Genomic DNA, 24,412 nt, shown 5'->3' on the forward strand with positions numbered 1-24,412 from the left:
CCTTGGCCTTCCCCCAGAGGAGTTGGAGGCAGTGTCTGGGAAGAGGGAAAGCTCGCTAGCTGAGTCACCCGCCGGCTGTACAGGAACTCCAGGTTCTGCTGTGACTCCCCAGTTGGTCAACTGGACCTGGTGAGATTCCTGAGCTTTAGGAAAAGCAGAATAAAGTGTCAGCAGAACTTGTTTGATGCAGGTTTTATGCACAGACCTTCAGAGCTGGCCTCAAATCTGATTTAGATGTTAATGATGGTCCTCGGGTTCATTTCAGTTCTTAGGTTTCCTAAAATCAATGAACATTTCTTTGGTTTCTGAGATGCTGCTCTCATGGAGATAACAACAGGACCCTACGTCTCTCAGTAGTCTAAAGTTCACCTGCTGGAACCAGAACCAACTGCATCCTGAAGTGGAGCTGGAAAGCCCTGAGTGAGTGTGGTAATGATGCATGTACGGTGGCTGTGAGGGCTCAAAAAGTTCTCAAAGAGGAGTTTCTGATGGACTCTGTTTATTGTCCAAATGATAAAAACTTTAATCTGAACCACAGAATTAAAGTCTGTGCTTCTGGATCAGAACCGGCTGCTGTTGGCTGCAAATGAGGCAGGTTTGGTTCTTCAGAAAGTCATCGTCCTTTCTTCATCTTGGTCACTTTCTCCTTCCTCTTCTTCACATGTTTGGGAACTTTAGTCTTCCTCTTCTCCCTCTGAGCATCCTTCACCATCCTCTTCCTCTCCTGAAACGAAAAGCTCGGTTACTCCTCTGGAACACTGGGAGGTTCTGTTTCCAGCTCTGCTTTAACTAACTGAGCACCTTCTTATCCATCAGAGGTTCCTCTTGGTCCTCCTCCTCCTCCTCTCCCTTAGCCTCCTCTTCCTCCTCCTCTGATGAAGAGCACTCCTCTTCCAGCAGTGCAGGAACCTGACGGCACAGCGGAACATTAGGAGGTGTTGGACCAGCAGCAGAGACAGAAAGAAAAGAACCTTACCATCTGGACTCCAGAGAGGTCCTTCTTCAGGCCCGTAAGCGTCTGGTACAGAACCTGAGGAGAACAAGGAGCCTTCATCAGCTTCATCATCTCCTTTAGTGGTGTTCTAAAGTTCTGACTGAGCCCTTCTTACTCCAGACTTTCCTTCCTGTGACCCAAACATTGATGTGATCTTTCTGGTGGTCTTTGGCTGCTTTAACTGCAGGTTTTGGGCCCAGATCCAGAACATGTTCCAGAATCTACAGCAATCTGGGTCAACAGTTCTTTAGGCTTTCTGGAGATCTTTTTTGTTCTGGATCTCGGCTTCTTTTTCCTCCATCACAGAAGAACGTGAGGGAAAGCAGTATGGATCTGCAGGATTTGTGCGGGTTCTGTTGGACCAGGATTTGAGTAAATTCTATCGGTTCTTACGTTGTCGTGATGTCCGCTGATGGCAGACTCCTCCTCCTTCAACCTCATCAGCTCAACGTCGCGCTCATAGTGGCTCACCTCCGTCAGCGTGCGTGGGATGTAGGCCTTCTTGAACACCTGCAGGGGGAGGAGCCACAGGTAAGGTCAGGGAGCCAATCAGAGACAAGGAGTGACCATCAACAGCTGGAACAGTACCTCCTCATCAACGCTGTCCTGATCCGATCGTTGCTCCGCAGTCCGCTGCACCGCAATCACCATGGCCTGGTCGACCAATCACAGACAGACATATGGGGTCACGTGTATCCTGTTTGACAAAGGGTTCTGTTTGAGGTTCTGCTCACCTTGTCCAGGTACTGCTCAATGTTCCTGCTGGTGATGGATGGGTCAGTGACGAAGTCGAACAGCTCTCTGACTGTCAAGACGGCAACGCCGTGCTTCACAAAGAAATCTGGGAAAACAGAGCCCACATCAGAACAGACACGGAACCAAACCGGCCCGGCCCAACCTGCTTGCCAACCCAGACCCACCATTTATGTTGCTGCAGTCTTTCCTGAGGAACTCCAGAGCGTGAGGGTGATCATGTTCCACCGACTGCGACACATCTATGATGTAGGCGTCTCCGCTATGGTACCTGCAAATGGATCAGAACCTCAGAAAAGCCCTGCGAAGAACCTTAGAGAACATTTATTTTGGAATGTTCTCCTCACAGCATGTTGAACTCGCTGAGGTCAGCATGCACAAGTCGAGCATCCTGGAACATCTTCCTCATGTTCTGGACCACCTGCACATATAATTCCCGAGCCTTGGACTCCGACAGCACGACGTTCTTTAGCAGAGGAGCCGGCCTGACCCAAACAACACCAGAACCTTTCATCAGCCTCTCAGCAACCAATCATTCTTATCAGAAACCAGCTGTTCCTCTTACATGTTGTCCTTTCCAATGAAGCCCATAAGCAGAACATGACTCCTGAGCAGCACAGGTTCTGGACTTGGAATTCCTGCCGTCTGCAGCCTGGAACACACAAAACACTGGGTTTTATTGCTTGTTTTACCGGGTTAAACTGTGCTTTATCTGGGAATATAGGTTCTATTGGGTTCTACTTTTCAGTTACACCAGTTTCTGTTAGGTTCTGCTTGTTGGTTTAACCTGGTTCTGCATAACTACCAGCAGTTCCTCCTGTCTACCAGCCAAGGTTCTGGCATATTGCATTCGGTTCTCAGATTCAGGTCTATTGGGTTGTGTGTGCTGGCCTGAGGGTCTAACCTAATGAGGTTCCTCATCTCTTTCTCAGCCCACGTTCTCACCATCTTCCTGGGGTTTCCTTTACAGTAACCATGTCGGAACCTGCAAAAAAGCAAATTAATCTCTGTTGCTTTAAATCCTGAAAAGGCAGCAGTTTTTATTTTGAAGGGAACAGGAAGTGGACTCACCTGAACTCTCCGCTGACATACTTGTCTCGGTCTTTAAACAGCAAAATGGACGTCTTGTAGATCTTGATAGCTCTGCTGTCTCCTGCCGCTGTGCTGGCATGGTAGACGTTGGCCTGAAGAACAAGGAGAACCTGGTCGTTACCTGAAAGTGAAACTCATACATCATATACAGGTGTTGGACAATGAAACTGAAACACCTGGTTTTAGACCGCAATAATTTATTAGTATGGTGTAGGACCTCCTTTTGCGGCCAATACAGCATCAATTCATCTTGGGAATCACATATACAAGTCCTGCACAGTGGTCAGAGGGATTTTAAGCCATTCTTCTTGCAGGATAGTGTCCAGGTCACTACATGATACTGGTGGAGGAAAACGTTTCCTGACTCGCTCCTCCAAAACACCCCAAAGTGGCTCAATAATATTTAGATCTGGTGACTGTGCAGGCCATGGGAGATGTTCAACTTCACTTTCATGTTCATCAAACCAATCTTTCACCAGTCTTGCTGTGTGTATTGGTGCATTGTCATCCTGATACACGGCACCGCCTTCAGGATACAATGTTTGAACCATTGGATGAACATGGTCCTCAAGAATGGTTCGGTAGTCCTTGGCAGTGACGCGCCCATCTAGCACAAGTATTGGGCCAAGGGAATGCCATGATATGGCAGCCCAAACCATCACTGATCCACGCCCATGCTTCATTCTGGGCATGCAACAGTCTGGGTGGTACGCTTCTTTGGGGCTTCTCCACACCGTAACTCTCCCGGATGTGGGGAAAACAGTAAAGGTGGACTCATCAGAGAACAATACATGTTTCACATTGTCCACAGCCCAAGATTTGCGCTCCTTGCCCCATTGAAACCAACGTTTGGCATTGGCATGAGTGACCAAAGGTTTGGCTATAGCGGCCCGGCCGTGTATATTGACCCTGTGGAGCTCCTGACGGACAGTTCTGGTGGAAACAGGAGAGTTGAGGTGCACATTTAATTCTGCCGTGATTTAGGCAGCCGTGGTTTTATGTTTTTTGGATACAATCCGGGTTAGCACCAGAACATCCCTTTCAGACAGCTTCCTCTTGCGTCCACAGTTAATCCTGTTGGATGTGGTTCGTCCTTCTTGGTGGTATGCTGACATTACCATGGATACCGTGGCTCTTGATACATCACAAAGACTTGCTGTCTTGGTCACAGATGCGCCAGCAAGATGTGCACCAACAATTTGTCCTCTTTTGAACTCTGGTATGTCACCCATAATGTTGTGTTCATTTCAATATTTTGAGCAAAACTGTGCTCTTACCCTGATAATTGAACCTTCACACTCTGCTCTTACTGGTGCAATGTGCAATCAATGAAGACTGGCTACCAGGCTGGTCCAATTTAGCCATGAAACCTCCCACACTAAAATGACAGGTGTTTCAGTTTCATTGTCCAACACCTGTAGATCCATAGATCTATCAGACATAGAGTGAAATATTCCAGCCTTTATTTCTTGTCATTCTGATGATTCTGGCTGACACAGAATGAAAACCTAACATTCAGCATCTCAGAAAATTATTGTGAAAAAGTTAAATATTTGAAACTCCTGGTGTCAGCACCCTAATCAGCTAATTACCTCCAAATACCTGCAAAGGTTTCCTGAGCCTCTAGATGTTCTCTCAGTCTGGCTCAGTAGGAGACACAACCATGGAGAAGATTGCTGACTGGACAGATGTCCAGAAGACAGTGACTGACACCGTCCACAAGGAGGGGAAGCCACAGAAGGTCATGGCTAAAGAAACAGAGCTCTGTATCCAAGCATTTTATAGGAAGTTGAGTGGAAGGAAAAACTGTGGCAGGAGATGGTGCTCAGTGGTCCAAAGTCCTCTTTTTTGGGTTAAAGTAAAGTTTGCATTTCATGAGGAAATCAAGGTCCCAGACCAGGGGTCGTGTTGACCAATTAGTTTCAGTTTTTGACCGTTTTTTCAAACAGTGATGGAAAAATCTGAAGGCCATCTGTCATTTTGACAGATTGTGATTCTGACCACTTGGTGGTGAGCTAGAATTTTAATTAGCTGTTTTCTCATTTGATGCGCCTCGTTGACAACCTCGTTGGCTTCACTAGGAAAGTGTCACGGCAGCTGAGTCTCCGAGGTTCCAAAGTCCAAAACCTCGTGACAAAAGCCTCTGCAGCAATCCCTCGAGAGATTTGATTACACACAAGCGGGTGGGCAGCTCAGGTCCATTTGGACCGGGAGGAAGTTACGAGACCAGAGCAGATGATCTGTTCATATTTTAAGTGCAGTCATTTAATTCATGGTTTAGACGCAGTAACTGGGACCAACTGGTAACTGAATATTCATTAAAATGAATGACAAGAAATGCTATTGAATGTTTAATTATTATCATTTGAAAAAATAAAGTGACGGGAAAAAACAAATGATGACCGGATTGTTTGGACCCTGTCAGTGAAAAGGTCTACCACAACCTCTGGTCTCAGAGTCTGGAGGAAGAGCAGAGAGGCCCAGAATCCACGTCCAAGAGTCCAGAGAGTGAACTTCCACAGTCAGTGATGGTGTGGGTGCCATGTCATCTGCTGGTTCTGGTCCACTGGGTTTTCTGAGTATCCAGAGATCTAGATCGAGTTTGAGCCTTGAACTTGAGTCTCAAAAACACAACACAACCCCAGCTAAAGGTGGGTCGGTTCCGTTCATCTCTTACACTAACAGACTGATGCAGAGTTTCCCAGCCTGGTAAATCTGGGGACAGTTCAGCTTAACTCATTTGAGCTCACCTGAAGTTATGTCATCTCACCTGAGTTCACCTACATGTACCATAGCTCAGCTCAACTCATTTTAGCCCAATTGGATCACTTTTACCAGTTCTGTGAGAGAACACACAAATCACCTGACCTCTTTCCCCGTGCTGATGCAGCCGTTGATCTCACTGATGATTCCCCGACTCAGCATCTTGAACAGGATCATCCGAGTCCGCGGATCTAACACCTGCAGAAGAACAGCACAGCTTCATCACCTGGTCTCTTCCTGTCAGCTGATCACGGATCTCTTCCTGTCAGCTAATCCCTGATGCTCACCTGCTCTACCGTGGCACGGTCTGATTTGTCCTTAACTCTGTACCTGTGGGTGGCAGCCAATCAGAAGGTTAACGAGGAGTCACATGACCTAACAAGTGAGTAGCAGCAGGTGAGTTGAAACGTACGTGCCGGCTTCCTTCTGCCTCTGCATGGCCATCACCTTGTTGGTCACGGAGTCGTCGTAGTCCAGTTTGTCTGCAGGAACAACAAAGCAGCTCATTAGTCAAGAGCAGGCATACCTGTGGGGGCGGAGCCACCATACAGCCAGACACAAAGCTGTTAAACCTACATGTAGCACATAGAACGGTGGCTTCTGCACGTTCCAATAGACAATTTATAATCAACAGTGCAAACACATGAAGGACAGAACGTCTGGGTTCCTCATTAGAAACTCAGCTGTGGCGGTTCACACCTCATGTTCTGCTGGTAAACATCTTGTCTTCTACAGGGGTTGGACAATGAAACTGAAACACCTGTCATTTTAGTGTGGGAGGTTTCATGGCTAAATTGGACCAGCCTGGTAGCCAGTCTTCATTGATTGCACATTGCACCAGTAAGAGCAGAGTGTGAAGGTTTAATTATCAGGGTAAGAGCACAGTTTTGCTCAAAATATTGAAATGCACACAACATTATGGGTGACATACCAGAGTTCAAAAGAGGACAAATTGTTGGTGCACGTCTTGCTGGTGCATCTGTGACCAAGACAGCAAGTCTTTGTGATGTATCAAGAGCCACGGTATCCATGGTAATGTCAGCATACCACCAAGAAGGACGAACCACATCCAACAGGATTAACTGTGGACGCAAAAGGAAGCTGTCTGAAAGGGATGTTCTGGTGCTAACTCGGATTGTATCCAAAAAACATAAAACCACGGCTGCCCAAATCATAGCAGAATTAAATGTGCACCTCAACTCTCCTGTTTCCACCAGAACTGTCCGTCAGGAGCTCCACAGGGTCAATATACACGGCTGGGCTGCTATAGCCAAACCTTTGGTCACTCATGCCAATGCCAAACGTTGGTTTCAATGGTGCAAGGAGCGCAAATCTTGGGCTGTGGACAATGTGAAACATGTATTGTTCTCTGATGAGTCCACCTTTACTGTTTCCCCCACATCCAGGAGAGTTACGGTGTGGAGAAGCCCCAAAGAAGCGTACCACCCAGACTGTTGCATGCCCAGAGTGAAGCATGGGGGTGGATCAGTGATGGTTTGGGCTGCCATATCATGGCATTCCCTTGGCCCAATACTTGTGCTAGATGGGCGCGTCACTGCCAAGGACTACCGAACCATTCTTGAGGACCATGTGCATCCAATGGTTCAAACATTGTATCCTGAAGGCGGTGTCGTGTATCAGGATGACAATGCACCAATACACACAGCAAGACTGGTGAAAGATTGGTTTAATGAACATGAAAGTGAAGTTGAACATCTCCCATGGCCTGCACAGTCACCAGATCTAAATATTATTGAGCCACTTTGGGGTGTTTTGGAGGAGCGAGTCAGGAAACGTTTTCCTCCACCAGTATCACGTAGTGACCTGGCCACTATCCTGCAAGAAGAATGGCTTAAAATCCCTCTGACCACTGTGCAGGACTTGTATATGTCATTCCCAAGACGAATTGATGCTGTATTGGCTGCAAAAGGAGGTCCTACACCATACTAATAAATTATTGTGGTCTAGAACCAGGTGTTTCAGTTTCATTGTCCAACACCTGTAGGTTCTCAAACATTCAGGAACTTCTAAAGAACCTAACAGAACCATCTTGATGACAACTTTTTTCTGTAAACTGGTTCAAGAACTAAACATTCTATCTGATTATGCAGGTGCTGAAAGGTTTCCAAACAGGCTCACAGAACCGAGCCGATTCTGTTCATTAGTGAGGGTACCTAGGTTGATCTTCTGCTCGTATTTCCTCAGAACTTTATCAGCTGGAGTGGACGACGACAGCGTTTTATTGGACCGGGTCTGTCTGTTGGCCTGAGGAGGAGAAGAAACCTTTAATGGAAAGGACTGCTGTTACGTTCGGTACCTCAAACTGGGTCCTATTAGGGCCTTAATGATCAAAGGTTAAACACTTCAGACTGAGGAACATCTTAAGCTGTTTTCAGGAAGTTTCAGGAGCATTGGTAACCACGGTAACCACCCTCCACAGAGACAGCCGTAACCATGGTAACAGACAAACAGTTTAATTTACAATCATGTTAATCAGAGTCTGACCTGACAGCTGGCACTGGTCCAGTTGACTCTTTTGGTCAAATCTGCAGATGAAGTCCACTCCCACTCCTCATCTTCATCACCATCCTCATCCTCATAATCATAATCATCATCATCATCCAGCCACTCTGACGAAAGCTGCGCAGTGATGTCAGTAATGACATGTCCTGATTGGCTGCTAAACGAACAACATGCAGAGTTAGAGACAGAAACACCCAATCAGAAGCTCTCTAGACTTTCAGCCAATCAGACGGCAGCTGGAGAGCAGCGTGTGGAGACCAGGTGACCCAATCAGGACCCTGGCTGGTTCTGACAAAGGGTCCAACTTGTTCTTTTACTCCATGTGGGAAGAACAAGAGCAAAGTTCTTTCTGGCCCAGAACTCCAATCCTTACAGGTTCCTCTGACTGCCGTTTCTGGGCCCCACGCAAGAAAAAAGTTCTGCCAAGATGTTCTGTGAAGAACGAGCTGGAAACACAATGAAATCTGTTTGTTCCTGCTTCCCTGGGAAAGAACAAATTCTCTGTTCTAGGACTCATATCTGAATGGTTCTGCCTGGTTCTGACGTAGTGCTGGGCCATACAAACCAAAAACGATCACCACATTTGTTCTGTACTGGATGGTTCTGATACAATTTTATGTTAAAAGACTGGATTCTGTTTCAGTCCAAACTGAAGAACTAATAAACTGAACTTTCTGGGTTAATATGAAACTATATGATGCAAAGAGGATCAGGACCGGAAACATGTCTGAGAAGAACCAGAAAATAAAGCAAGTCAGGTTCGGAACCAGACGGTTCACTTCTTGCGACCCAAAGCTCTGCATTGGTCTGACTAGTTCTGACCACTTCTGACTGCCTTTGACGGTTTCTGGCTGGTTTTGACAGGCAGGTCTGGGCTGTGTCCAGGTTCTACAGAACCAGACACCCGTTTGCTGGTCCGAAGGCTCAGCTTTGGTACATTAAGAACCAGAACCAGTTTTGTTTGCAGGAACCGTGCACATCATTTAACTTGACATAATTCCTGCAGTCCCGGGACCGGTGGTTCCAAGCCACCCCGAGCAGAACAGAAAATTAAAGAACTTAGTCCAGGACCAAAAAAAGTACTCCTACCTGCCAGGATGGAGAACCATACTGAATGACAGCAGAACACCAGGTTCCAGTTATTGGATCAGGCTGACAGGATGCAAGATCCTGAACAGAACTCTGATTACAAACATTAAGACCAAAATCTGGGACTCTGAATGGCAGAAACCGGTCTGGAGCTGATCCAGAGGCTCAGGTTGGACCATCAGATGAAGGTTATTTTAAATCAATGGTTCTGGTCTGGTCCAGTTTTCTCTGATGAATCAGTAATTGCCAGTAGGCAACATTTTCACATCAGCTGATGATTTTAGGGATTGATTAAAGAAACTTTATTTAAACATTTCTGGGAGACAAACACAGTGGTTCTGTTCATGCATCTGTTTTCATGAACAGAACCATCATTTTTTCCCCTTTTCCACTGGCTCGATTTGGTCCTACTCAACTGGGACCAGGAGGAATGAGAAGGTTTTCCAGTGGGTTTGGTTCTGACATTTATTGACGGTCTTTCAGAGAACCAGCGTCTGCAGGAGGAGGGAGCAGACAGAGAGCTGCTGCCTGTAATCAGACTGTATTAATTCTGGTTATAATATAGATAATCCTCTAATATAATCTGAAGAGATTGTGTTTTCACCTCTCATGGTTTTGGAGAAATAAATTCCTGAAAGTGGGACAAATGCATATAATGGTTGAGCATTTTGAGGTATTTTGACAAGATATTTCTCCAAAACTGTACAGTAAAATATTAAACATGTATTATTTTACATAAAACATGAATGTGAAAGTTGTAAAAATGTAATTAATATAAATGTTCTGTAGATTATTTTTCTGTTTTCCTCTTATTTTCTCAACCGTCACCAGGATTGGGTCCTTTCTGCTCCATTAATGTATCTTCTATGCGTGAAGCTAATCTTTAAGAGAGAGCTGGTGTCGGCTGACGTCACCACGTATTTCTGACTGTCTGCTCAGTTTTCTTCTGTAGAGTTGATGTCTCCTCACTGAAGCGACGCTGCAAACCCTGCAGTTCGACCAGAAGTTCAGAGGTGGAGGGATCAGAATCTGCTGCTTTAGTCAGCGCTAACCAATAGGGAAACGTCTTACAGCGTTCGTCTTTAGGCCCCGCCCAGGATGTTCATGTTTCCAGAACTCAAAATTCTTTGAGTTCAACCAAAAACAGAGATCGTCAAAACCAAAAAAGTGAGACTCGTAACCAAAGATTTTTGATTTGCGCAAATAAAAGTTTATGTTTTGCAAATAACTTTTTTCTCTTCGTGAGAAAAAATGAGTCATTTTAATCAAAAAAAAGTTTTATCAAACAATTTGTTTTTCTCCCCAAAATAAAATATTCCATAAAAAAAAAGAAATAGTTACAACTCTGAAAGTTTTGATCACAACTTAATATTTTTTGATTGAGATTATTTTTTTTGATTGATTGAATAATATTGAGACTAATTTATCTCCATATTACAAAAGGAAAAGTTGAATCTGGGATTATTTTTCTAACTTTACCGAAGTCCGAGTCCCAATGTTACAAATATGCACAGACCTTCCTGGACTGGGTTAATTCTGTTGGTACTGATCACCCGGGCCGGAATGTGTCTTTATTGTGGTTGGTTAGAGCAGCATAAAACGCTGTGGAAGGTCAACCACAGAAGCCACCAGAAGAACAAGATCTTCTAATCTGATTTCCTTTCCAAAAATGATCTGGATCGCCAAGAACCCAGTAGAACATCGTTCCTACCATTTACTGACGGGCTTTCTTATCGCATGTTTCTCACACAACAACTGGCACCACTGGTAGAACATGTTCTGAAACCAGCAGGAAACATCTGGTGCCGTGGCTCGGAGAAAACATGAAGAATCAGATGATGGGTCGTCCAGTACCAATCTGCAGAACACTTATCATTGTTCCTAGGAATGGACCTTTTGTTTTTATGGAAAACAGATCTGTGCAACAGAACTTTCCACAGGGTCAATAGAAGGCAGAACAACTGAAAGGGAACAGAACCAGGTAGAATCCTAATTCTTACAAAGCTGGTTTATTCAAGACGGACAGAGACCTGGTTCCTGCAAAGTCTTTGGGGTTCTGGTACCTGTCTCGGAGTCCAGAATCAGTTTAGGATTCTAACTACACAGCAGAACCACCTCCAGGTCTCCACTCTGAGGAACTAATTAATGAGGAATAAAGAACTAGAGAAGACCGTCCTTCATCAGGGTTCTCTGGTCCAAAGACGGTTCTGTTCTTCCACATGCATCTAAACAGCCGCCGCCGCACAGGGTCTACATCCAAGGAGACGGCAGAACCTCCAGGACCCTCAGCTTCTGAGGGAAAACTGTTCTGCTCCTTCAGAACCACTCGATAAAAACAGTTTGCTCTAACAGAACCGGTCTCTTGGATCTGTTTGTTTACTGAGCTTACCTGTCCTCCTCGGCGTCATCAAACTGACCCGGGACGCTCGCGACCTCTGCCATGACGTCACAGCCCACAGAAACCGTCACCTGGTTTGATCCGCTTAACAACACCAGAACCAAACTGGAACCAGTTCTCCCAGCACACTTCGCCACGTGCCTGATTTACTTCCGGCTCATCATGCGTCACTACGGAAACCCGGCAGCTACCGTGGTGTGACGTCAGAGCGCGCATCAGGAACTGAGTTTTGGAAGAAGCTCGTGCTCTTCCGATTGCAGATGGTTTTGGTTCCGATCCAGCTGTGAGTTCTGAGACTGAACAAATTTTACAGAAATTGCTTGCAGGTCACCCTCCAGGCAGCAGAGGGCGCTGACTTATTGACAACAAACCGTGAAGATACGGAACCTTTCTTGACCGGAACCTAGTAGGATTGGTAAATATGTGCGCGGACCTGAGCCGAACAGCCCGGACTCTACTGGTATGTGAGCGGTCCAGTTTCCTGGATGAAAAGAACCGCATTAGTTCTCAGGTGGAGCAGCTGCGTTTCAACTACAAGGTAAGACGCGCATGCACCTGCACACGTGTTAAATCAGTTTGGATCGGAACTATCTGAGAACAACAGTAAACAGCACCAGCAGGAAACTACCAGAACCCTAGCTGAACAATGAGGTAACCAGATACCCAGTTCTGTTCTGATACCTGAGAATGAACACCTGAACAATCCTGTTTGTCGCCTACCCGAGCAGATCTACAGGAGTTGGACAATGAAACTGAAACACCTGTCATTTTAGTGTGGGAGGTTTCATGGCTAAATTGGACCAGCCTGGTAACCAGTCTTCATTGATTGCACATTGCACCAGTAAGAGCAGAGTGTGAAGGTTCAATTACCAGGGTAAGAGCACAGTTTTACTCAAAATATTGAAATGCACACAACATTATGGGTGACATACCAGAGTTCAAAAGAGGACAAATTGTTGGTGCACGTCTTGCTGGCGCATCTGTGACCAAGACAGCAAGTCTTTGTGATGTATCAAGAGCCACGGTATCCATGGTAATGTCAGCATACCACCAAGAAGGATGAACCACATCCAACAGGATTAACTGTGGACGCAAGAGGAAGCTGTCTGAAAGGGATGTTCGGGTGCTAACCCGGATTGTATCCAAAAAACATAAAACCACTGCTGCCCAAATCACGGCAGAATTAAATGTGCACCTCAACTCTCCTGTTTCCACCAGAACTGTCCGTCGGGAGCTCCACAGGGTCAATATACACGGCCGGGCTGCTATAGCCACACCTTTGGTCACTCATGCCAATGCCAAACGTCGGTTTCAATGGTGCAAGGAGCGCAAATCTTGGGCTATGGACAATGTGAAACATGTATTGTTCTCTGATGAGTCCACCTTTACTGTTATCCCCACATCCAGGAGAGTTACGGTGTGGAGAAGCCCCAAAGAAGCGTACCACCCAGACTGTTGCATGCCCAGAGTGAAGCATGGGGGTGGATCAGTGATGGTTTGGGCTGCCATATCATGGCATTCCCTTGGCCCAATACTTGTGCTAGATGGGCGCATCACTGCCAAGGACTACAGAACCATTCTTGAGGACCATGTGCATCCAATGGTTCAAACATTGTATCCTGAAGGCGGTGCCGTGTATCAGGATGACAATGCACCAATACACACAGCAAGACTGGTGAAAGATTGGTTTGATGAACATGAAAGTGAAGTTGAACATCTCCCATGGCCTGCACAGTCACCAGATCTAAATATTATTGAGCCACTTTGGGGTGTTTTGGAGGAGCGAGTCAGGAAACGTTTTCCTCCACCAGTATCACGTAGTGACCTGGCCACTATCCTGCAAGAAGAATGGCTTAAAATCCCTCTGACCACTGTGCAGGACTTCTATATGTCATTCCCAAGACGAATTGATGCTGTATTGACTGCAAAAGGAGGCCCTACACCATACTAATAAATTATTGTGATCTAAAACCAGGTGTTTCAGTTTCATTGTCCAACACCTGTATGTCAGATCTACCAAAGATCTATCATCTCAGATGCTACAGCCCCTGGCGGATTTAGATTCAACCAAGAAGGAAATGAGTAAAATGTTTAAAAAGGTTTTCATCAAATTATTTATATTGCCCCCCCCCCCCCCCCCAATTAATAATTAACTTTATAATTAATAAAAAATCTTTACTTGCATCACAACCATCAAACCTGAGCAGCTTATATCAGGTCTCCTCTATCTGTAGTGATGAGCTCCAAGTCTCTGAGGTTGGAAGGCCTCCTCCCCATAACCCTAATCTTTAACTCCCTCCTCAGATCCTCAGTCAGACTCAGGTCTGGACCTGGGCCGCTCCAGAACATCACTATTATGTCTGTGCATAAGAAACATGTTGGTGAACATCACTGCAGGTTTCTGAATACTTCGGGGCTTAAACGGTTGCTTGATGAAGGGAACCTCATTTCTTATCAGGAATTTTGATGTAAGTTTAATTTATCTGTTTCACCAACAGAATATGAAATGGTTTCCTATACTGTACCTGATGTTGTGATACAACTCCACCGACATTCAATTGATAACACTGGAGCTCTGCCTAGAAATGTGTTAGTAATTGGTGGTGTTGATATTTGCCAAAAGAAATGCTCCAACAGATTTATAAGATCACTTTTACAAGACGTAGTTCTTCCATCTGGAAGGTTGTGTTGGTCTTCTCTATATGGTGAAATAGACTGGAACCTAGTTTGGTTGATCGGAGAAAAGTATTACCTGAATTACAAGGTAAAGGAGATTCAAAATTTAGCATAATATTTACCCTGCAGAAAAGACATTAGAACATTTTAAACTTGAAATCGACTATTCTTGTTCTTTCTGAAAATTCCCTGTAGAGACATTTATTTTTTCATTGTACCTACAGTAAAATATTCTGGCTGACTTGCAACACTACATACAACATAAAACCAGGCAGAGAAAGAGACATTATAATCCACTTAAATAATAAAAACACGGACAAAGACTCACTTTGTACAACTGCTGCTGATCCTCAGGAAATATCACATCCACGAAGCTAAATGGACCAATTCCAAACCACACATTGATTTCTTCCTCAAAGACGTTTTCAGCTATAATTCAAACATCAAACACATCCATAACAAGAAAGCTATGAAGATGAAAATAATTCTTTACAAATTCAGGATTCCTGACCGAGATGTGAGAAAAAGCCCCTATTCACAAACCCCCCTGGTGTTTATTGGTCCCACTGTACATACAAATATTCTTCTGTAAGTTTAATATGCAATAATTAATAAAAAAAACATACTTTGGAGCTTAACAATGTCTACATCATCTAGCTGACGTAGATCTAGCTCTGCTTTCTCTAGCTGACGTAGATCTAGCTCTGCTTTCTCTAGCTGACGTAGCTCTAGTTCTGCTTTCTCTAGCTGACGTAGCTCTAGTTCTGCTTTCTCTAGCTGACGTAGATCTAGCGCTGCTTTCTCTAGCTGACCTAGATCTAACTCTGCTTTCTCTAGCTGACGTAGATCTAGCGCTGCTTTCTCTAGCTGACGTAGCTCTAGTTCTGCTTTCTCTAGCTGACGTAGATCTAGCGCTGCTTTCTCTAGCTGACCTAGATCTAACTCTGCTTTCTCTAGCTGACGTAGATCTAGCTCTGCTTTCTCTAGCTGACGTAGCTCTAGTTCTGCTTTCTCTAGCTGACGTAGATCTAGCGCTGCTTTCTCTAGCTGACCTAGATCTAACTCTGCTTTCTCTAGCTGACGTAGATCTAGCGCTGCTTTCTCTAGCTGACGTAGCTCTAGTTCTGCTTTCTCTAGCTGACGTAGATCTAGCTCTGCTTTCTCTAGCTGACGTAGCTCTAGTTCTGCTTTCTCTAGCTGACGTAGATCTAGCGCTGCTTTCTCTAGCTGACCTAGATCTAACTCTGCTTTCTCTAGCTGACCTAGATCTAGCGCTGCTTTCTCTAGCTGACCTAGATCTAACTCTGCTTTCTCTAGCTGACGTAGATCTAGTTCTGCTTTCTCTAGCTGACGTAGCTCTAGTTCTGCTTTCTCTAGCTGACGTAGCTCTAGTTCTGCTTTCTCTAGCTGACGTAGATCTAGCTCTGCTTTCTCTAGCTGACGTAGATCTAGCGCTGCTTTCTCTAGCTGACCTAGATCTAGCGCTGCTTTCTCTAGCTGACGTAGATCTAGCGCTGCTTTCTCTAGCTGACCTAGATCTAACTCTGCTTTCTCTAGCTGACGTAGATCTAGCGCTGCTTTCTCTAGCTGACCTAGATCTAGCGCTGCTTTCTCTAGCTGACGTAGATCTAGCGCTGCTTTCTCTAGCTGACCTAGATCTAACTCTGCTTTCTCTAGCTGACGTAGATCTAGCGCTGCTTTCTCTAGCTGACGTAGATATAGCGTTGCTTTCTCTAGCTGACCTAGATCTAGCGCTGCTTTCTCTAGCTGACCTAGATCTAGCGCTGCTTTCTCTAGCTGACCTAGATCTAACTCTGCTTTCTCTAGCTGACGTAGATCTAACTCTGCTTTCTCTAGCTGACGTGGATCTAACTCTGGTTTCTCTAGCTAACGTAGATCTAGCTCTGCTTTCTCTAGCTGACGTAGATCTAACTCTGCTTTCTCTAGCTGACCTAGATCTAAGTCTGGTTTCTCTAGCTAATGTAGATCTAGCTCTGCTTTCACTAGCTGACCTAGATCTAACTCTGGTTTCTCTAGCTAACGTAGATCTAGCTCTGCTTTCTCTAGCTGACGTAGATCTAACTCTGCTTTCTCTAGCTGACCTAGATCTAACTCTGGTTTCTCTAGCTAACGTAGATCTAGCTCTGCTTTCTCTAGCTGACGTAGATCTAGCTCTGCTTTCTCTAGCTGACGTAGCTCTAACTCTGCTTTCTCTAGCTGACGTAGCTCTAACTCTGGTTTCTCTAGCTAACGTAGATCTAGCTCTGCTTTCTCTAGCTGACGTAGATCTAACTCTGCTTTCTCTAGCTGACGTAGCTCTAACTCTGCTTTCTCTAGCTGACCTAGATCTAACTCTGGTTTCTCTAGCTGACGTAGCTCTAACTCTGGTTTCTCTAGCTAACGTAGATCTAGCTCTGCTTTCTCTAGCTGACGTAGCTCTAACTCTGCTTTCTCTAGCTGACGTAGATCTAGCTCTGCTTTCTCTAGCTGACGTAGCTCTAACTCTGCTTTCTCTAGCTGACGTAGCTCTAACTCTGGTTTCTCTAGCTAACGTAGATCTAGCTCTGCTTTCTCTAGCTGACGTAGCTCTAACTCTGCTTTCTCTAGCTGACCTAGATCTAACTCTGGTTTCTCTAGCTAACGTAGATCTAGCTCTGCTTTCTCTAGCTGACCTAGATCTAACTCTGGTTTCTCTAGCTAACGTAGATCTAACTCTGCTTTCTCTAGCTGACGTAGATCTAACTCTGCTTTCTCTAGCTGACGTAGCTCTAACTCTGCTTTCTCTAGCTGACGTAGCTCTAACTCTGGTTTCTCTAGCTGACGTAGATCTAACTCTGCTTTCTCTAGCTGACGTAGATCTAGCTCTGCTTTCTCTAGCTGACGTAGCTCTAACTCTGCTTTCTCTAGCTGACGTAGCTCTAACTCTGGTTTCTCTAGCTAACGTAGATCTAGCTCTGCTTTCTCTAGCTGACGTAGATCTAGCTCTGCTTTCTCTAGCTGACGTAGCTCTAACTCTGCTTTCTCTAGCTGACGTAGATCTAACTCTGCTTTCTCTAGCTGACGTAGATCTAGCTCTGCTTTCTCTAGCTGACGTAGCTCTAACTCTGCTTTCTCTAGCTGACGTAGCTCTAACTCTGGTTTCTCTAGCTAACGTAGATCTAGCTCTGCTTTCTCTAGCTGACGTAGATCTAACTCTGCTTTCTCTAGCTGACGTAGCTCTAACTCTGCTTTCTCTAGCTGACCTAGATCTAACTCTGGTTTCTCTAGCTGACGTAGCTCTAACTCTGGTTTCTCTAGCTAACGTAGATCTAGCTCTGCTTTCTCTAGCTGACGTAGCTCTAACTCTGCTTTCTCTAGCTGACGTAGATCTAGCTCTGCTTTCTCTAGCTGACGTAGCTCTAACTCTGCTTTCTCTAGCTGACGTAGCTCTAACTCTGGTTTCTCTAGCTAACGTAGATCTAGCTCTGCTTTCTCTAGCTGACGTAGCTCTAACTCTGCTTTCTCTAGCTGACCTAGATCTAACTCTGGTTTCTCTAGCTAACGTAGATCTAGCTCTGCTTTCTCTAGCTGACCTAGATCTAACTCTGCTTTCTCTAGCTGACGTAGATCTAACTCTGCTTTCTCTAGCTAACGTAGATCTAGCTCTGCTTTCTCTAGCTGACCTAGATCTAACTCTGCTTTCTCTAGCTGACGTAGATCTAACTCTGCTTTCTCTAGCTGACCTAGATCTAACTCTGGTTTCTCTAGCTGACGTAGATCTAGCTCTGCTTTCTCTAGCTGACCTAGATCTAACTCTGGTTTCTCTAGCTAACGTAGATCTAGCTCTGCTTTCTCTAGCTGACCTAGATCTAACTCTGGTTTCTCTAGCTAACGTAGATCTAGCTCTGCTTTCTCTAGCTGACGTAGATCTAGCTCTGCTTTCTCTAGCTGACGTAGATCTAACTCTGCTTTCTCTAGTTGACGTAGATCTAACTGGGCTCCTGACATGTGTCACCTGTACAGGTATCTGTGTTGCTGCCTGCGTGTTCTTCCAGCTCCTCCCCACTGGATTCCATATTGAACCGTTTCAGCAGTTTCTACTTAATCAAGAAGTTGCCCATATATGATCTACTGGACAAGGACTTCCTGCATAACGCCGTGTATCAAGGTACCAGTACTCCATACACACCTGTACTCACCTGGATAATCCACAGGCGCACCTGTACTCACCTGTGAGCACTTGTTTCTGTTTTCAGGCAGTGTTTATGGTCTGTCCTTCAGGACTCGGATTGATGAGGATAATTGTGTCGCTTTGATGCCAAATGGTAAAACCTGTGTTCTGTTGACATCACTTCCTGTTTACAAGTGTAGAGATGGAGAGCGTGTCTCTGTGTCTGCAGGACGCCTGGTTCTCTCTCTGGACAAAGACACCTTTGAGATGTTGGGCTTTGAAGGGAGACCATCCAGATTCAACAATAAAACCTGCAGCAGATTTGGTACTAGTTCTGTTTCTGATGTTCAAACCAAAAAAGTCCAGAGGCAGGTTGTTGATTTGTGTTGCTCTGTGCTGGTCGATCTGTCTTGTCACGTGTTTACTGTGCACACCTGAGTGTGTAACACCTATATGTACCTGTACAGTGGTACCAGTGGACCTGACAGACAGCAGCATGGCTCCTGGTGGGCGGGGCTACCTTAGGCTCCTTAAAGTCCTAAGGTCCCATCTTAACCTGCAGATGGACTTCCTGATCTCACATCATCCAGGTGAGTGACATGACGGGTGTGTTTAGCAACGACCCTTCTGGTTACATCCCAGCTGTCTTATCTCTCTCCGGCAGGGGGCAGAGCCACCCTGCAGCCCCTCTTGTCCCGTTATGTTTGGTCCGAGCACAGACCTGAGGTCAGCCACCGCAGTCTGAGTAACCTGGTCTGCCCCGACCTGCAGTCTTGTGACCCTCTCAGCCTCCTGGAGTGGCTTGGAGCCGTCGACGCAGATGTCAGCTGGTGAGTCTTGCTAATTGTATCAAGTCTTGGATTGTTTTGACTAGGAGTCATTCTCCTTCTGTGGTTTCAGTGAAAACCTATCCAGTAGCTTCCTCTCTACACTCACCTGTCCAGAACCAAAGACGACCCTCAGTCAGGCTCTAAGCGTGTCCATCTGTGGCCTGCTGCTACCGCAGGATGTGCAGCAGCTTGTGGAGCAGCTCAGGTCAGCTGATACTCACACATGCATACGCTACTTTACCTTAACAACAGATGACTTTGTAACTTACCTGTCCTTCAGGTGTTACCTGCAGCAGACTCAGAAAGAGTCCTGGGCTTCTGTGACTGTTCACGGTTTCACTGACAGTCCGGTATCCTGGGGGGACCATGAGCATGGTGTCCTGACCAGAGGAGAGAATTTCTACAACTTGCTGATGTTCCAAGACCACACCTACCGCCTCCACCTGGCCACGGGGGCACATGACGCCTGTCCGCTGTGAGGGGATGTCCTTGAAGAGCATGTGTCTTCTCTAAGGGACCTGTTTCCTGAGGGAGATGGATGTCCTGTGAAAGGGTCTTGTCTGCGAGGGCTTGTCCCTCATGTCCCCGATTCTGATGTGAGGATCAGTTATGATATGAACTTAGAGCTGGTACCGACTGATCCAGGTTCACCTGATGTTACCATGACAAACTGATTTGAGTTTACTTATAATTTACTCTGAGTAAGAGAGCTCCCCAGCTTCACACTGAGAACATCAGTGCTTGTGTCACCCGCAGATGTTTGAATAAAGTTTTTGAGTTCTGTTTCTTGTTCCATGGAGCTAAAGGTTCCAGTGATTTTTCGACTTATTGGATCATCTTGGAAATAAAATCAACAGTTTTGTCTTCATCGCTCCTCCTTTGGTCCAAAAATAAGGACTTCAGTTTTGTTTTTATTCAGCTGAAGAAAGTTATGATTCAACCAAAAACTGATTTGTTCTGTGGATCGACCCAACGCTGGTATAGGTTCATAGTCCCGTGGTGACGTAATGTAGAGCTGTGTGTCATCTGCTTAGTTATGGAGAATTATCTTGTTAGGCCCGAGCAGCGAATGTGATCGCAGAATTTCTTCTTTTTGGGGGCCTAAATATATATGAAAATTCAGCCAAACTTTACCTCAAATTGTCCCATTAACAATCTTGGGCGTGGCCAAACAGTTCTACAGTACCCGTAAAGTGAGATAGCCCAGCTGATAAGTCGCAGAGATTTCAGATTTGGTACACGGGTAGATCTCTTCAGATCAAGAAAAAAAGTCTCTTGGGGCTATTTCCTAAAACAAACAGAAAGTCAGCCACTTTGGGTCAAAGGGTCATTTTTGGGTGTTTTTGAAATTTCATGCACGTCAAACGAACTCCTCCTAGGGATTTTGAGCTATTGACTTCAAATTTAGTCAGATCCCCTTTGGGTGGCTGCGATTCTGTGTGGTCATATTCTGGCATCAAAGCACTGCCCCTGAGAACAGGAAGGGCAGGTCCCTCTCTGACCCTCTTGACCTAATCAACTTGAAGTTTTGTCAGAAGAAAGTTGACAAATTGGTCCAACTTTGTTTGGAACAGACTGTACTCTGGATAGTTTGGTATTGACGGCATGGCAAGATTTTTGGCTTTAATTTCCACATGCATCATCTGCTCTTTACTAAATTTAATATGATGGATCTTAGTCCAGCCCTCAAAACATATCCAGTGAAATATTCAGTCCCAAGCCATGCTTTGACTGAGGATTAAGAAATTTGGCACACATATGTAGTCTTGATTTTGATATTATTGATCCTCCAAAGGGAACATTTATTTATCCTGGCATGAAACACAACAAAAACCAATAAAAGTCTGGGAAACACGTGACTCAATAAAATAAATCTAATTCCAGTCATCCGGGTCACGGTTCTGGAGGCTCCATGTCGGTCTAAATCTGACGGCCTCAGGATCTTCAACACATTGGGGCTGCAGGGATCTTCAGCTGGGGCTTCTCCTCAGGTTATCTGCTGTGCTGTAAAGAGGCTGAGAGACATTGTTCATCTGATCTTCTCCAACATTCAGTCTCAGCTTCTCCTCCAATGGAGCCAGTCTGGTCCCAACAACTGACTCAGTCTTTTCTGTGGGTTTCATTTCTTCTGTTTGAGTCCTTCACCTTTATTCTGGCTCTCCAGCACACCATAGTCTCCAAAGTTGTTGAGAAAGTCATTACACAGCAGGTGACTGATGACTTAAATATCAATAAATTCTTAGACCCCATGCAGTTTGGTTTTCGAGCTCATCACTCACCTGAAACGACCTGTTGCTATTTGACAGAAAGCATTAAGAGAGTCTGGACAGAGGAAGGACTGTGGGGCACTGAACTCTTCTCTAAACTATTTCAATATAATTTGTCCAGTGATGCTCTGTTAGTTTAAGTTGTACCTTTCAGATCATGTACGAATAAATAATACATTGTCCTCTGCAGTCTTGCAAGGGTCCATTTAGGGCCCCCTGTTGTTCAGTATTTATATTATTGCTTTCCAGTAGTGTGCAAAGACATAGACATCATCATGTACGCAGATGAGGTGGTCATCTATGTGTATGATAGGGACATAAATCTGGTTGCCACTAAATTTTGTTGCGATGGATAAAATAAACGACTGGCTACAAGATTCCTGTCTTACAATAAACGGCAAAAAAATGGATGGTGTGTTTTTTAGTAAGTACAACAAACTTAAAGACATACCTAGTATTTGTATTAAGGGCAAAAAATTAAACTTTGTTGTTCAAATGAAATACTTAGGAGTTCTTCTAGACCAGACTCTAGGGTTAAAAAAACATATAAAAAAAGTAATGCAATTCAGCCAAATATAACATCTTTATTCTCAGACACTTAAGAAACAGTCTCACATTCGAAGCATCTCTGATGTTGACCAGGGTCCATATTCCTAAAGATCCTCAGAGCCTCTCAGAGCTCCTATCTTATCCTGAACATTGCTGCCAAGAAGCTTCAGTGGTTCAGTTCACTGCTGAGACTCTGAGGAGACGACAGAAACTCCTCTTAGTGAGGAGGCGTGGTTGACCCTGTTGCTAGGGGTGGTTGACCCTGTTGCTAGGGGTGGTTGACCCTGTTGCTAGGGGTGGTTGACCCTGTTGCTAGGGGGGGTTGACCCTGTTGCTAGGCATGGTTGACCCTGTTGCTAGGGGTGGTTGACCCCGTTGCTAGGTGTGGTTGACCCCGTTACTAAGGGTGGTTGACCATGTCGCTAGGGGTGGTTGACCCTGTTGCTAGGGGTGTTTGACCCTGTTGCTAGGGGGGGTTGACCCTGTTGCTAGACGTGTTTGACCCTGTTGCTAGGGGTGGTTGACCCCGTTGCTAGGTGTGGTTGACCCCGTTACTAAGGGTGGTTGACCATGTCGCTAGGGGTGGTTGACCCTGTTGCTAGGGGTGGTTGACCCCGTTACTAGGCGTGGTTGACCCTGTTGCTAGGGGTGGTTGACCCCATTACTAGGGGTGGTTGACCCTGTTGCTAGGGGTGGTGCTGTGTTCTAAGAGCTGTGATTGGTTGTTAAAGAAACAACAAACCAGTGTGCTCCCAGTAATCAGAACGTATCTTTTTATACGCTCTTTATTATTCTGATTAGATTATTATTATATTTATTCTCCATGCTGGTCATTTTCATGCTGCATCTATTTCATATTAATTCATATTAATATTAAACTCAGCATTTTACTGTGATCTTCTTGTTGAATGAGGTTTAAAACGACCAAAACAAACCAGGGAAAAAAGGTGGAGTAAAGTGAAGTGAACAGAGGAGCAGAGCCTGCTGGTGGAGGAGAAGAGAGGAGTGTTAAAGGTAGATTTGGTTCTGGGATCATGGTGGGAACCAACAGACATTCCCAGTAGATCAATGCGTCGTTCCTCTGCTTTCAGCACCAGCCTGGAATGTGAGCAGCTCTGGTTCCTGCTGCATTCAGAAGCTAGAGAGGAGATAGCAGCACCAGAGAACGTCTCCACAGATGTTGGAGATGACCATTTAGGCTGCTGACATCATCATGAACAATACAGCAGATACACCTCATTTACATCTTCCTGCTCTGGATATAGAGCTCAGTACTTGGGCCAATTCTCTTTACTGTATACAGGGATTGGACAATGAAACTGATACACCTGTCATTTTAGTGTGGGAGGTTTTATGGCTAAATTGGACCAGCCTGGTAGGCAGTCTTCATTGATTGCACATTGCACCAGTAAGAGCAGAGTGTGAAGGTTCAATTAGCAGGATAAGAGCACAGTTTTGCTCAAAATATTGAAATGCACACAACATTATGGGTGACATACCAGAGTTCAAAAGAGGACAAATTCTTAGTGCACGTTTTGCTGGCGCATCTGTGATCAAGACAGCAAGTCTTTGTGATGTATCAAGAGCCACGGTATCCATGGTAATGTCAGCATACCACCAAGAAGGACGAACCACATCCAGCAGGATTAACTGTGGACGCAAGTGGAAGCTGTCTGAAAGGGATGTTCGGGTGCTAACCCGGTTTGTATCCAAAAAACATAAAACCACGGCGTCCCAAATCACGGCAGAATTAAATGTACACCTCAACTCTCCTGTTTCCACCAGAACTGTCCGTCAGGAGCTCCACAGGGTCAATATACACGGCCTGGCTGCTATAACCAAACCTTTGGTCACTCATGCCAATGCCAAACGTCGCTTTCAATGGTGCAAGGAGCGCAAATCTTGGGCTGTGGACAATGTGAAACATGTATTGTTCTCTGATGAGTCCACCTTTACTGTTTTCCCCACATCCAGGAGAGTTACGGTGTGGAGAAGCCCCAAAGAAGCGTACCACCCAGACTGTTGCATGCCCAGAGTGAAGCATGGGGGTGGATCAGTGATGGTTTGGGCTGCCATATCATGGCATTCTCTTGGCCCAATACTTGTGCTAGATGGGCGCGTCACTGCCAAGGACTACCGAACCATTCTTGAGGACCCTGTGCATCCAATGGTTCAAACATTGTATCCTGAAGGCGGTGCCGTGTATCAGGATGACAATTCACCAATACACACAGCAAGACTGGTGAAAGATTGGTTTGATGAACATGAAAGTGAAGTTGAACATCTCCCATGGCCTGCACAGTCACCAGATCTAAATATTATTGAGCC

At 45.3% G+C, this 24,412-nt stretch overlaps 2 protein-coding genes across 3 annotated transcripts; one reads left to right on the forward strand and one right to left on the reverse strand.

Annotated features, from left to right (window-relative positions):
* Positions 1-482: 482 nt before the first annotated feature.
* riok1 (RIO kinase 1 (yeast)) lies at positions 483-11,803 on the reverse strand. Of its 2 annotated transcripts, none has more exons than XM_047368579.1 (17): positions 11,604-11,803; positions 8,108-8,279; positions 7,777-7,867; positions 6,015-6,084; positions 5,890-5,932; positions 5,708-5,800; positions 2,819-2,931; positions 2,652-2,732; positions 2,313-2,399; positions 2,095-2,232; positions 1,915-2,018; positions 1,729-1,835; positions 1,583-1,648; positions 1,388-1,504; positions 977-1,030; positions 802-909; positions 483-724 (listed from the first exon to the last, which is right to left on the reverse strand). In XM_047368579.1, the coding sequence occupies exons 1-17, from the start codon at positions 11,654-11,656 to the stop codon at positions 614-616; spliced, it is 1,608 nt and encodes a 535-aa protein (XP_047224535.1). In that variant the 5' UTR covers positions 11,657-11,803; the 3' UTR covers positions 483-613. The 2 variants fall into 2 exon arrangements, with proteins under 2 accessions (XP_047224535.1, XP_047224534.1); XM_047368578.1 differs by having other exon boundaries at positions 8,108-8,282.
* A 79-nt stretch (positions 11,804-11,882) lies between these two features.
* On the forward strand, positions 11,883-20,134 carry rpp40 (ribonuclease P/MRP 40 subunit). The gene is made up of 8 exons (XM_047368580.1): positions 11,883-12,150; positions 18,291-18,435; positions 18,524-18,592; positions 18,668-18,763; positions 18,906-19,028; positions 19,103-19,268; positions 19,339-19,473; positions 19,549-20,134. The coding sequence occupies exons 1-8, from the start codon at positions 12,034-12,036 to the stop codon at positions 19,745-19,747; spliced, it is 1,050 nt and encodes a 349-aa protein (XP_047224536.1). The 5' UTR covers positions 11,883-12,033; the 3' UTR covers positions 19,748-20,134.
* Positions 20,135-24,412: the final 4,278 nt, after the last annotated feature.

The sequence above is a fragment of the Girardinichthys multiradiatus genome, chromosome 6 (genome assembly GCF_021462225.1).
Source record: "Girardinichthys multiradiatus isolate DD_20200921_A chromosome 6, DD_fGirMul_XY1, whole genome shotgun sequence".
Lineage (NCBI taxonomy): Eukaryota > Metazoa > Chordata > Actinopteri > Cyprinodontiformes > Goodeidae > Girardinichthys > Girardinichthys multiradiatus.

Excerpts from the sequence above, each read along its gene's own strand:
- rpp40 (XM_047368580.1), top strand. The coding sequence starts at position 12,034 with ATGTGCGCGGACCTGAGCCGAACAGCCCGGACTCTACTGGTATGTGAG. Across the intron at positions 18,593-18,667 it reads TGTCGCTTTGATGCCAAATG|GACGCCTGGTTCTCTCTCTG; the intron begins GTAAAACCTGTG and ends CTGTGTCTGCAG. Across the intron at positions 18,764-18,905 it reads TAAAACCTGCAGCAGATTTG|TGGTACCAGTGGACCTGACA; the intron begins GTACTAGTTCTG and ends GTACCTGTACAG.
- riok1 (XM_047368578.1), bottom strand. The coding sequence starts at position 11,656 with ATGGCAGAGGTCGCGAGCGTCCCGGGTCAGTTTGATGACGCCGAGGAG. Across the intron at positions 7,868-8,107 it reads GGACCAGTGCCAGCTGTCAG|GCCAACAGACAGACCCGGTC; the intron begins GTCAGACTCTGA and ends TCTCCTCCTCAG. Across the intron at positions 725-801 it reads AACCTCTGATGGATAAGAAG|GAGAGGAAGAGGATGGTGAA; the intron begins GTGCTCAGTTAG and ends TTTTCGTTTCAG.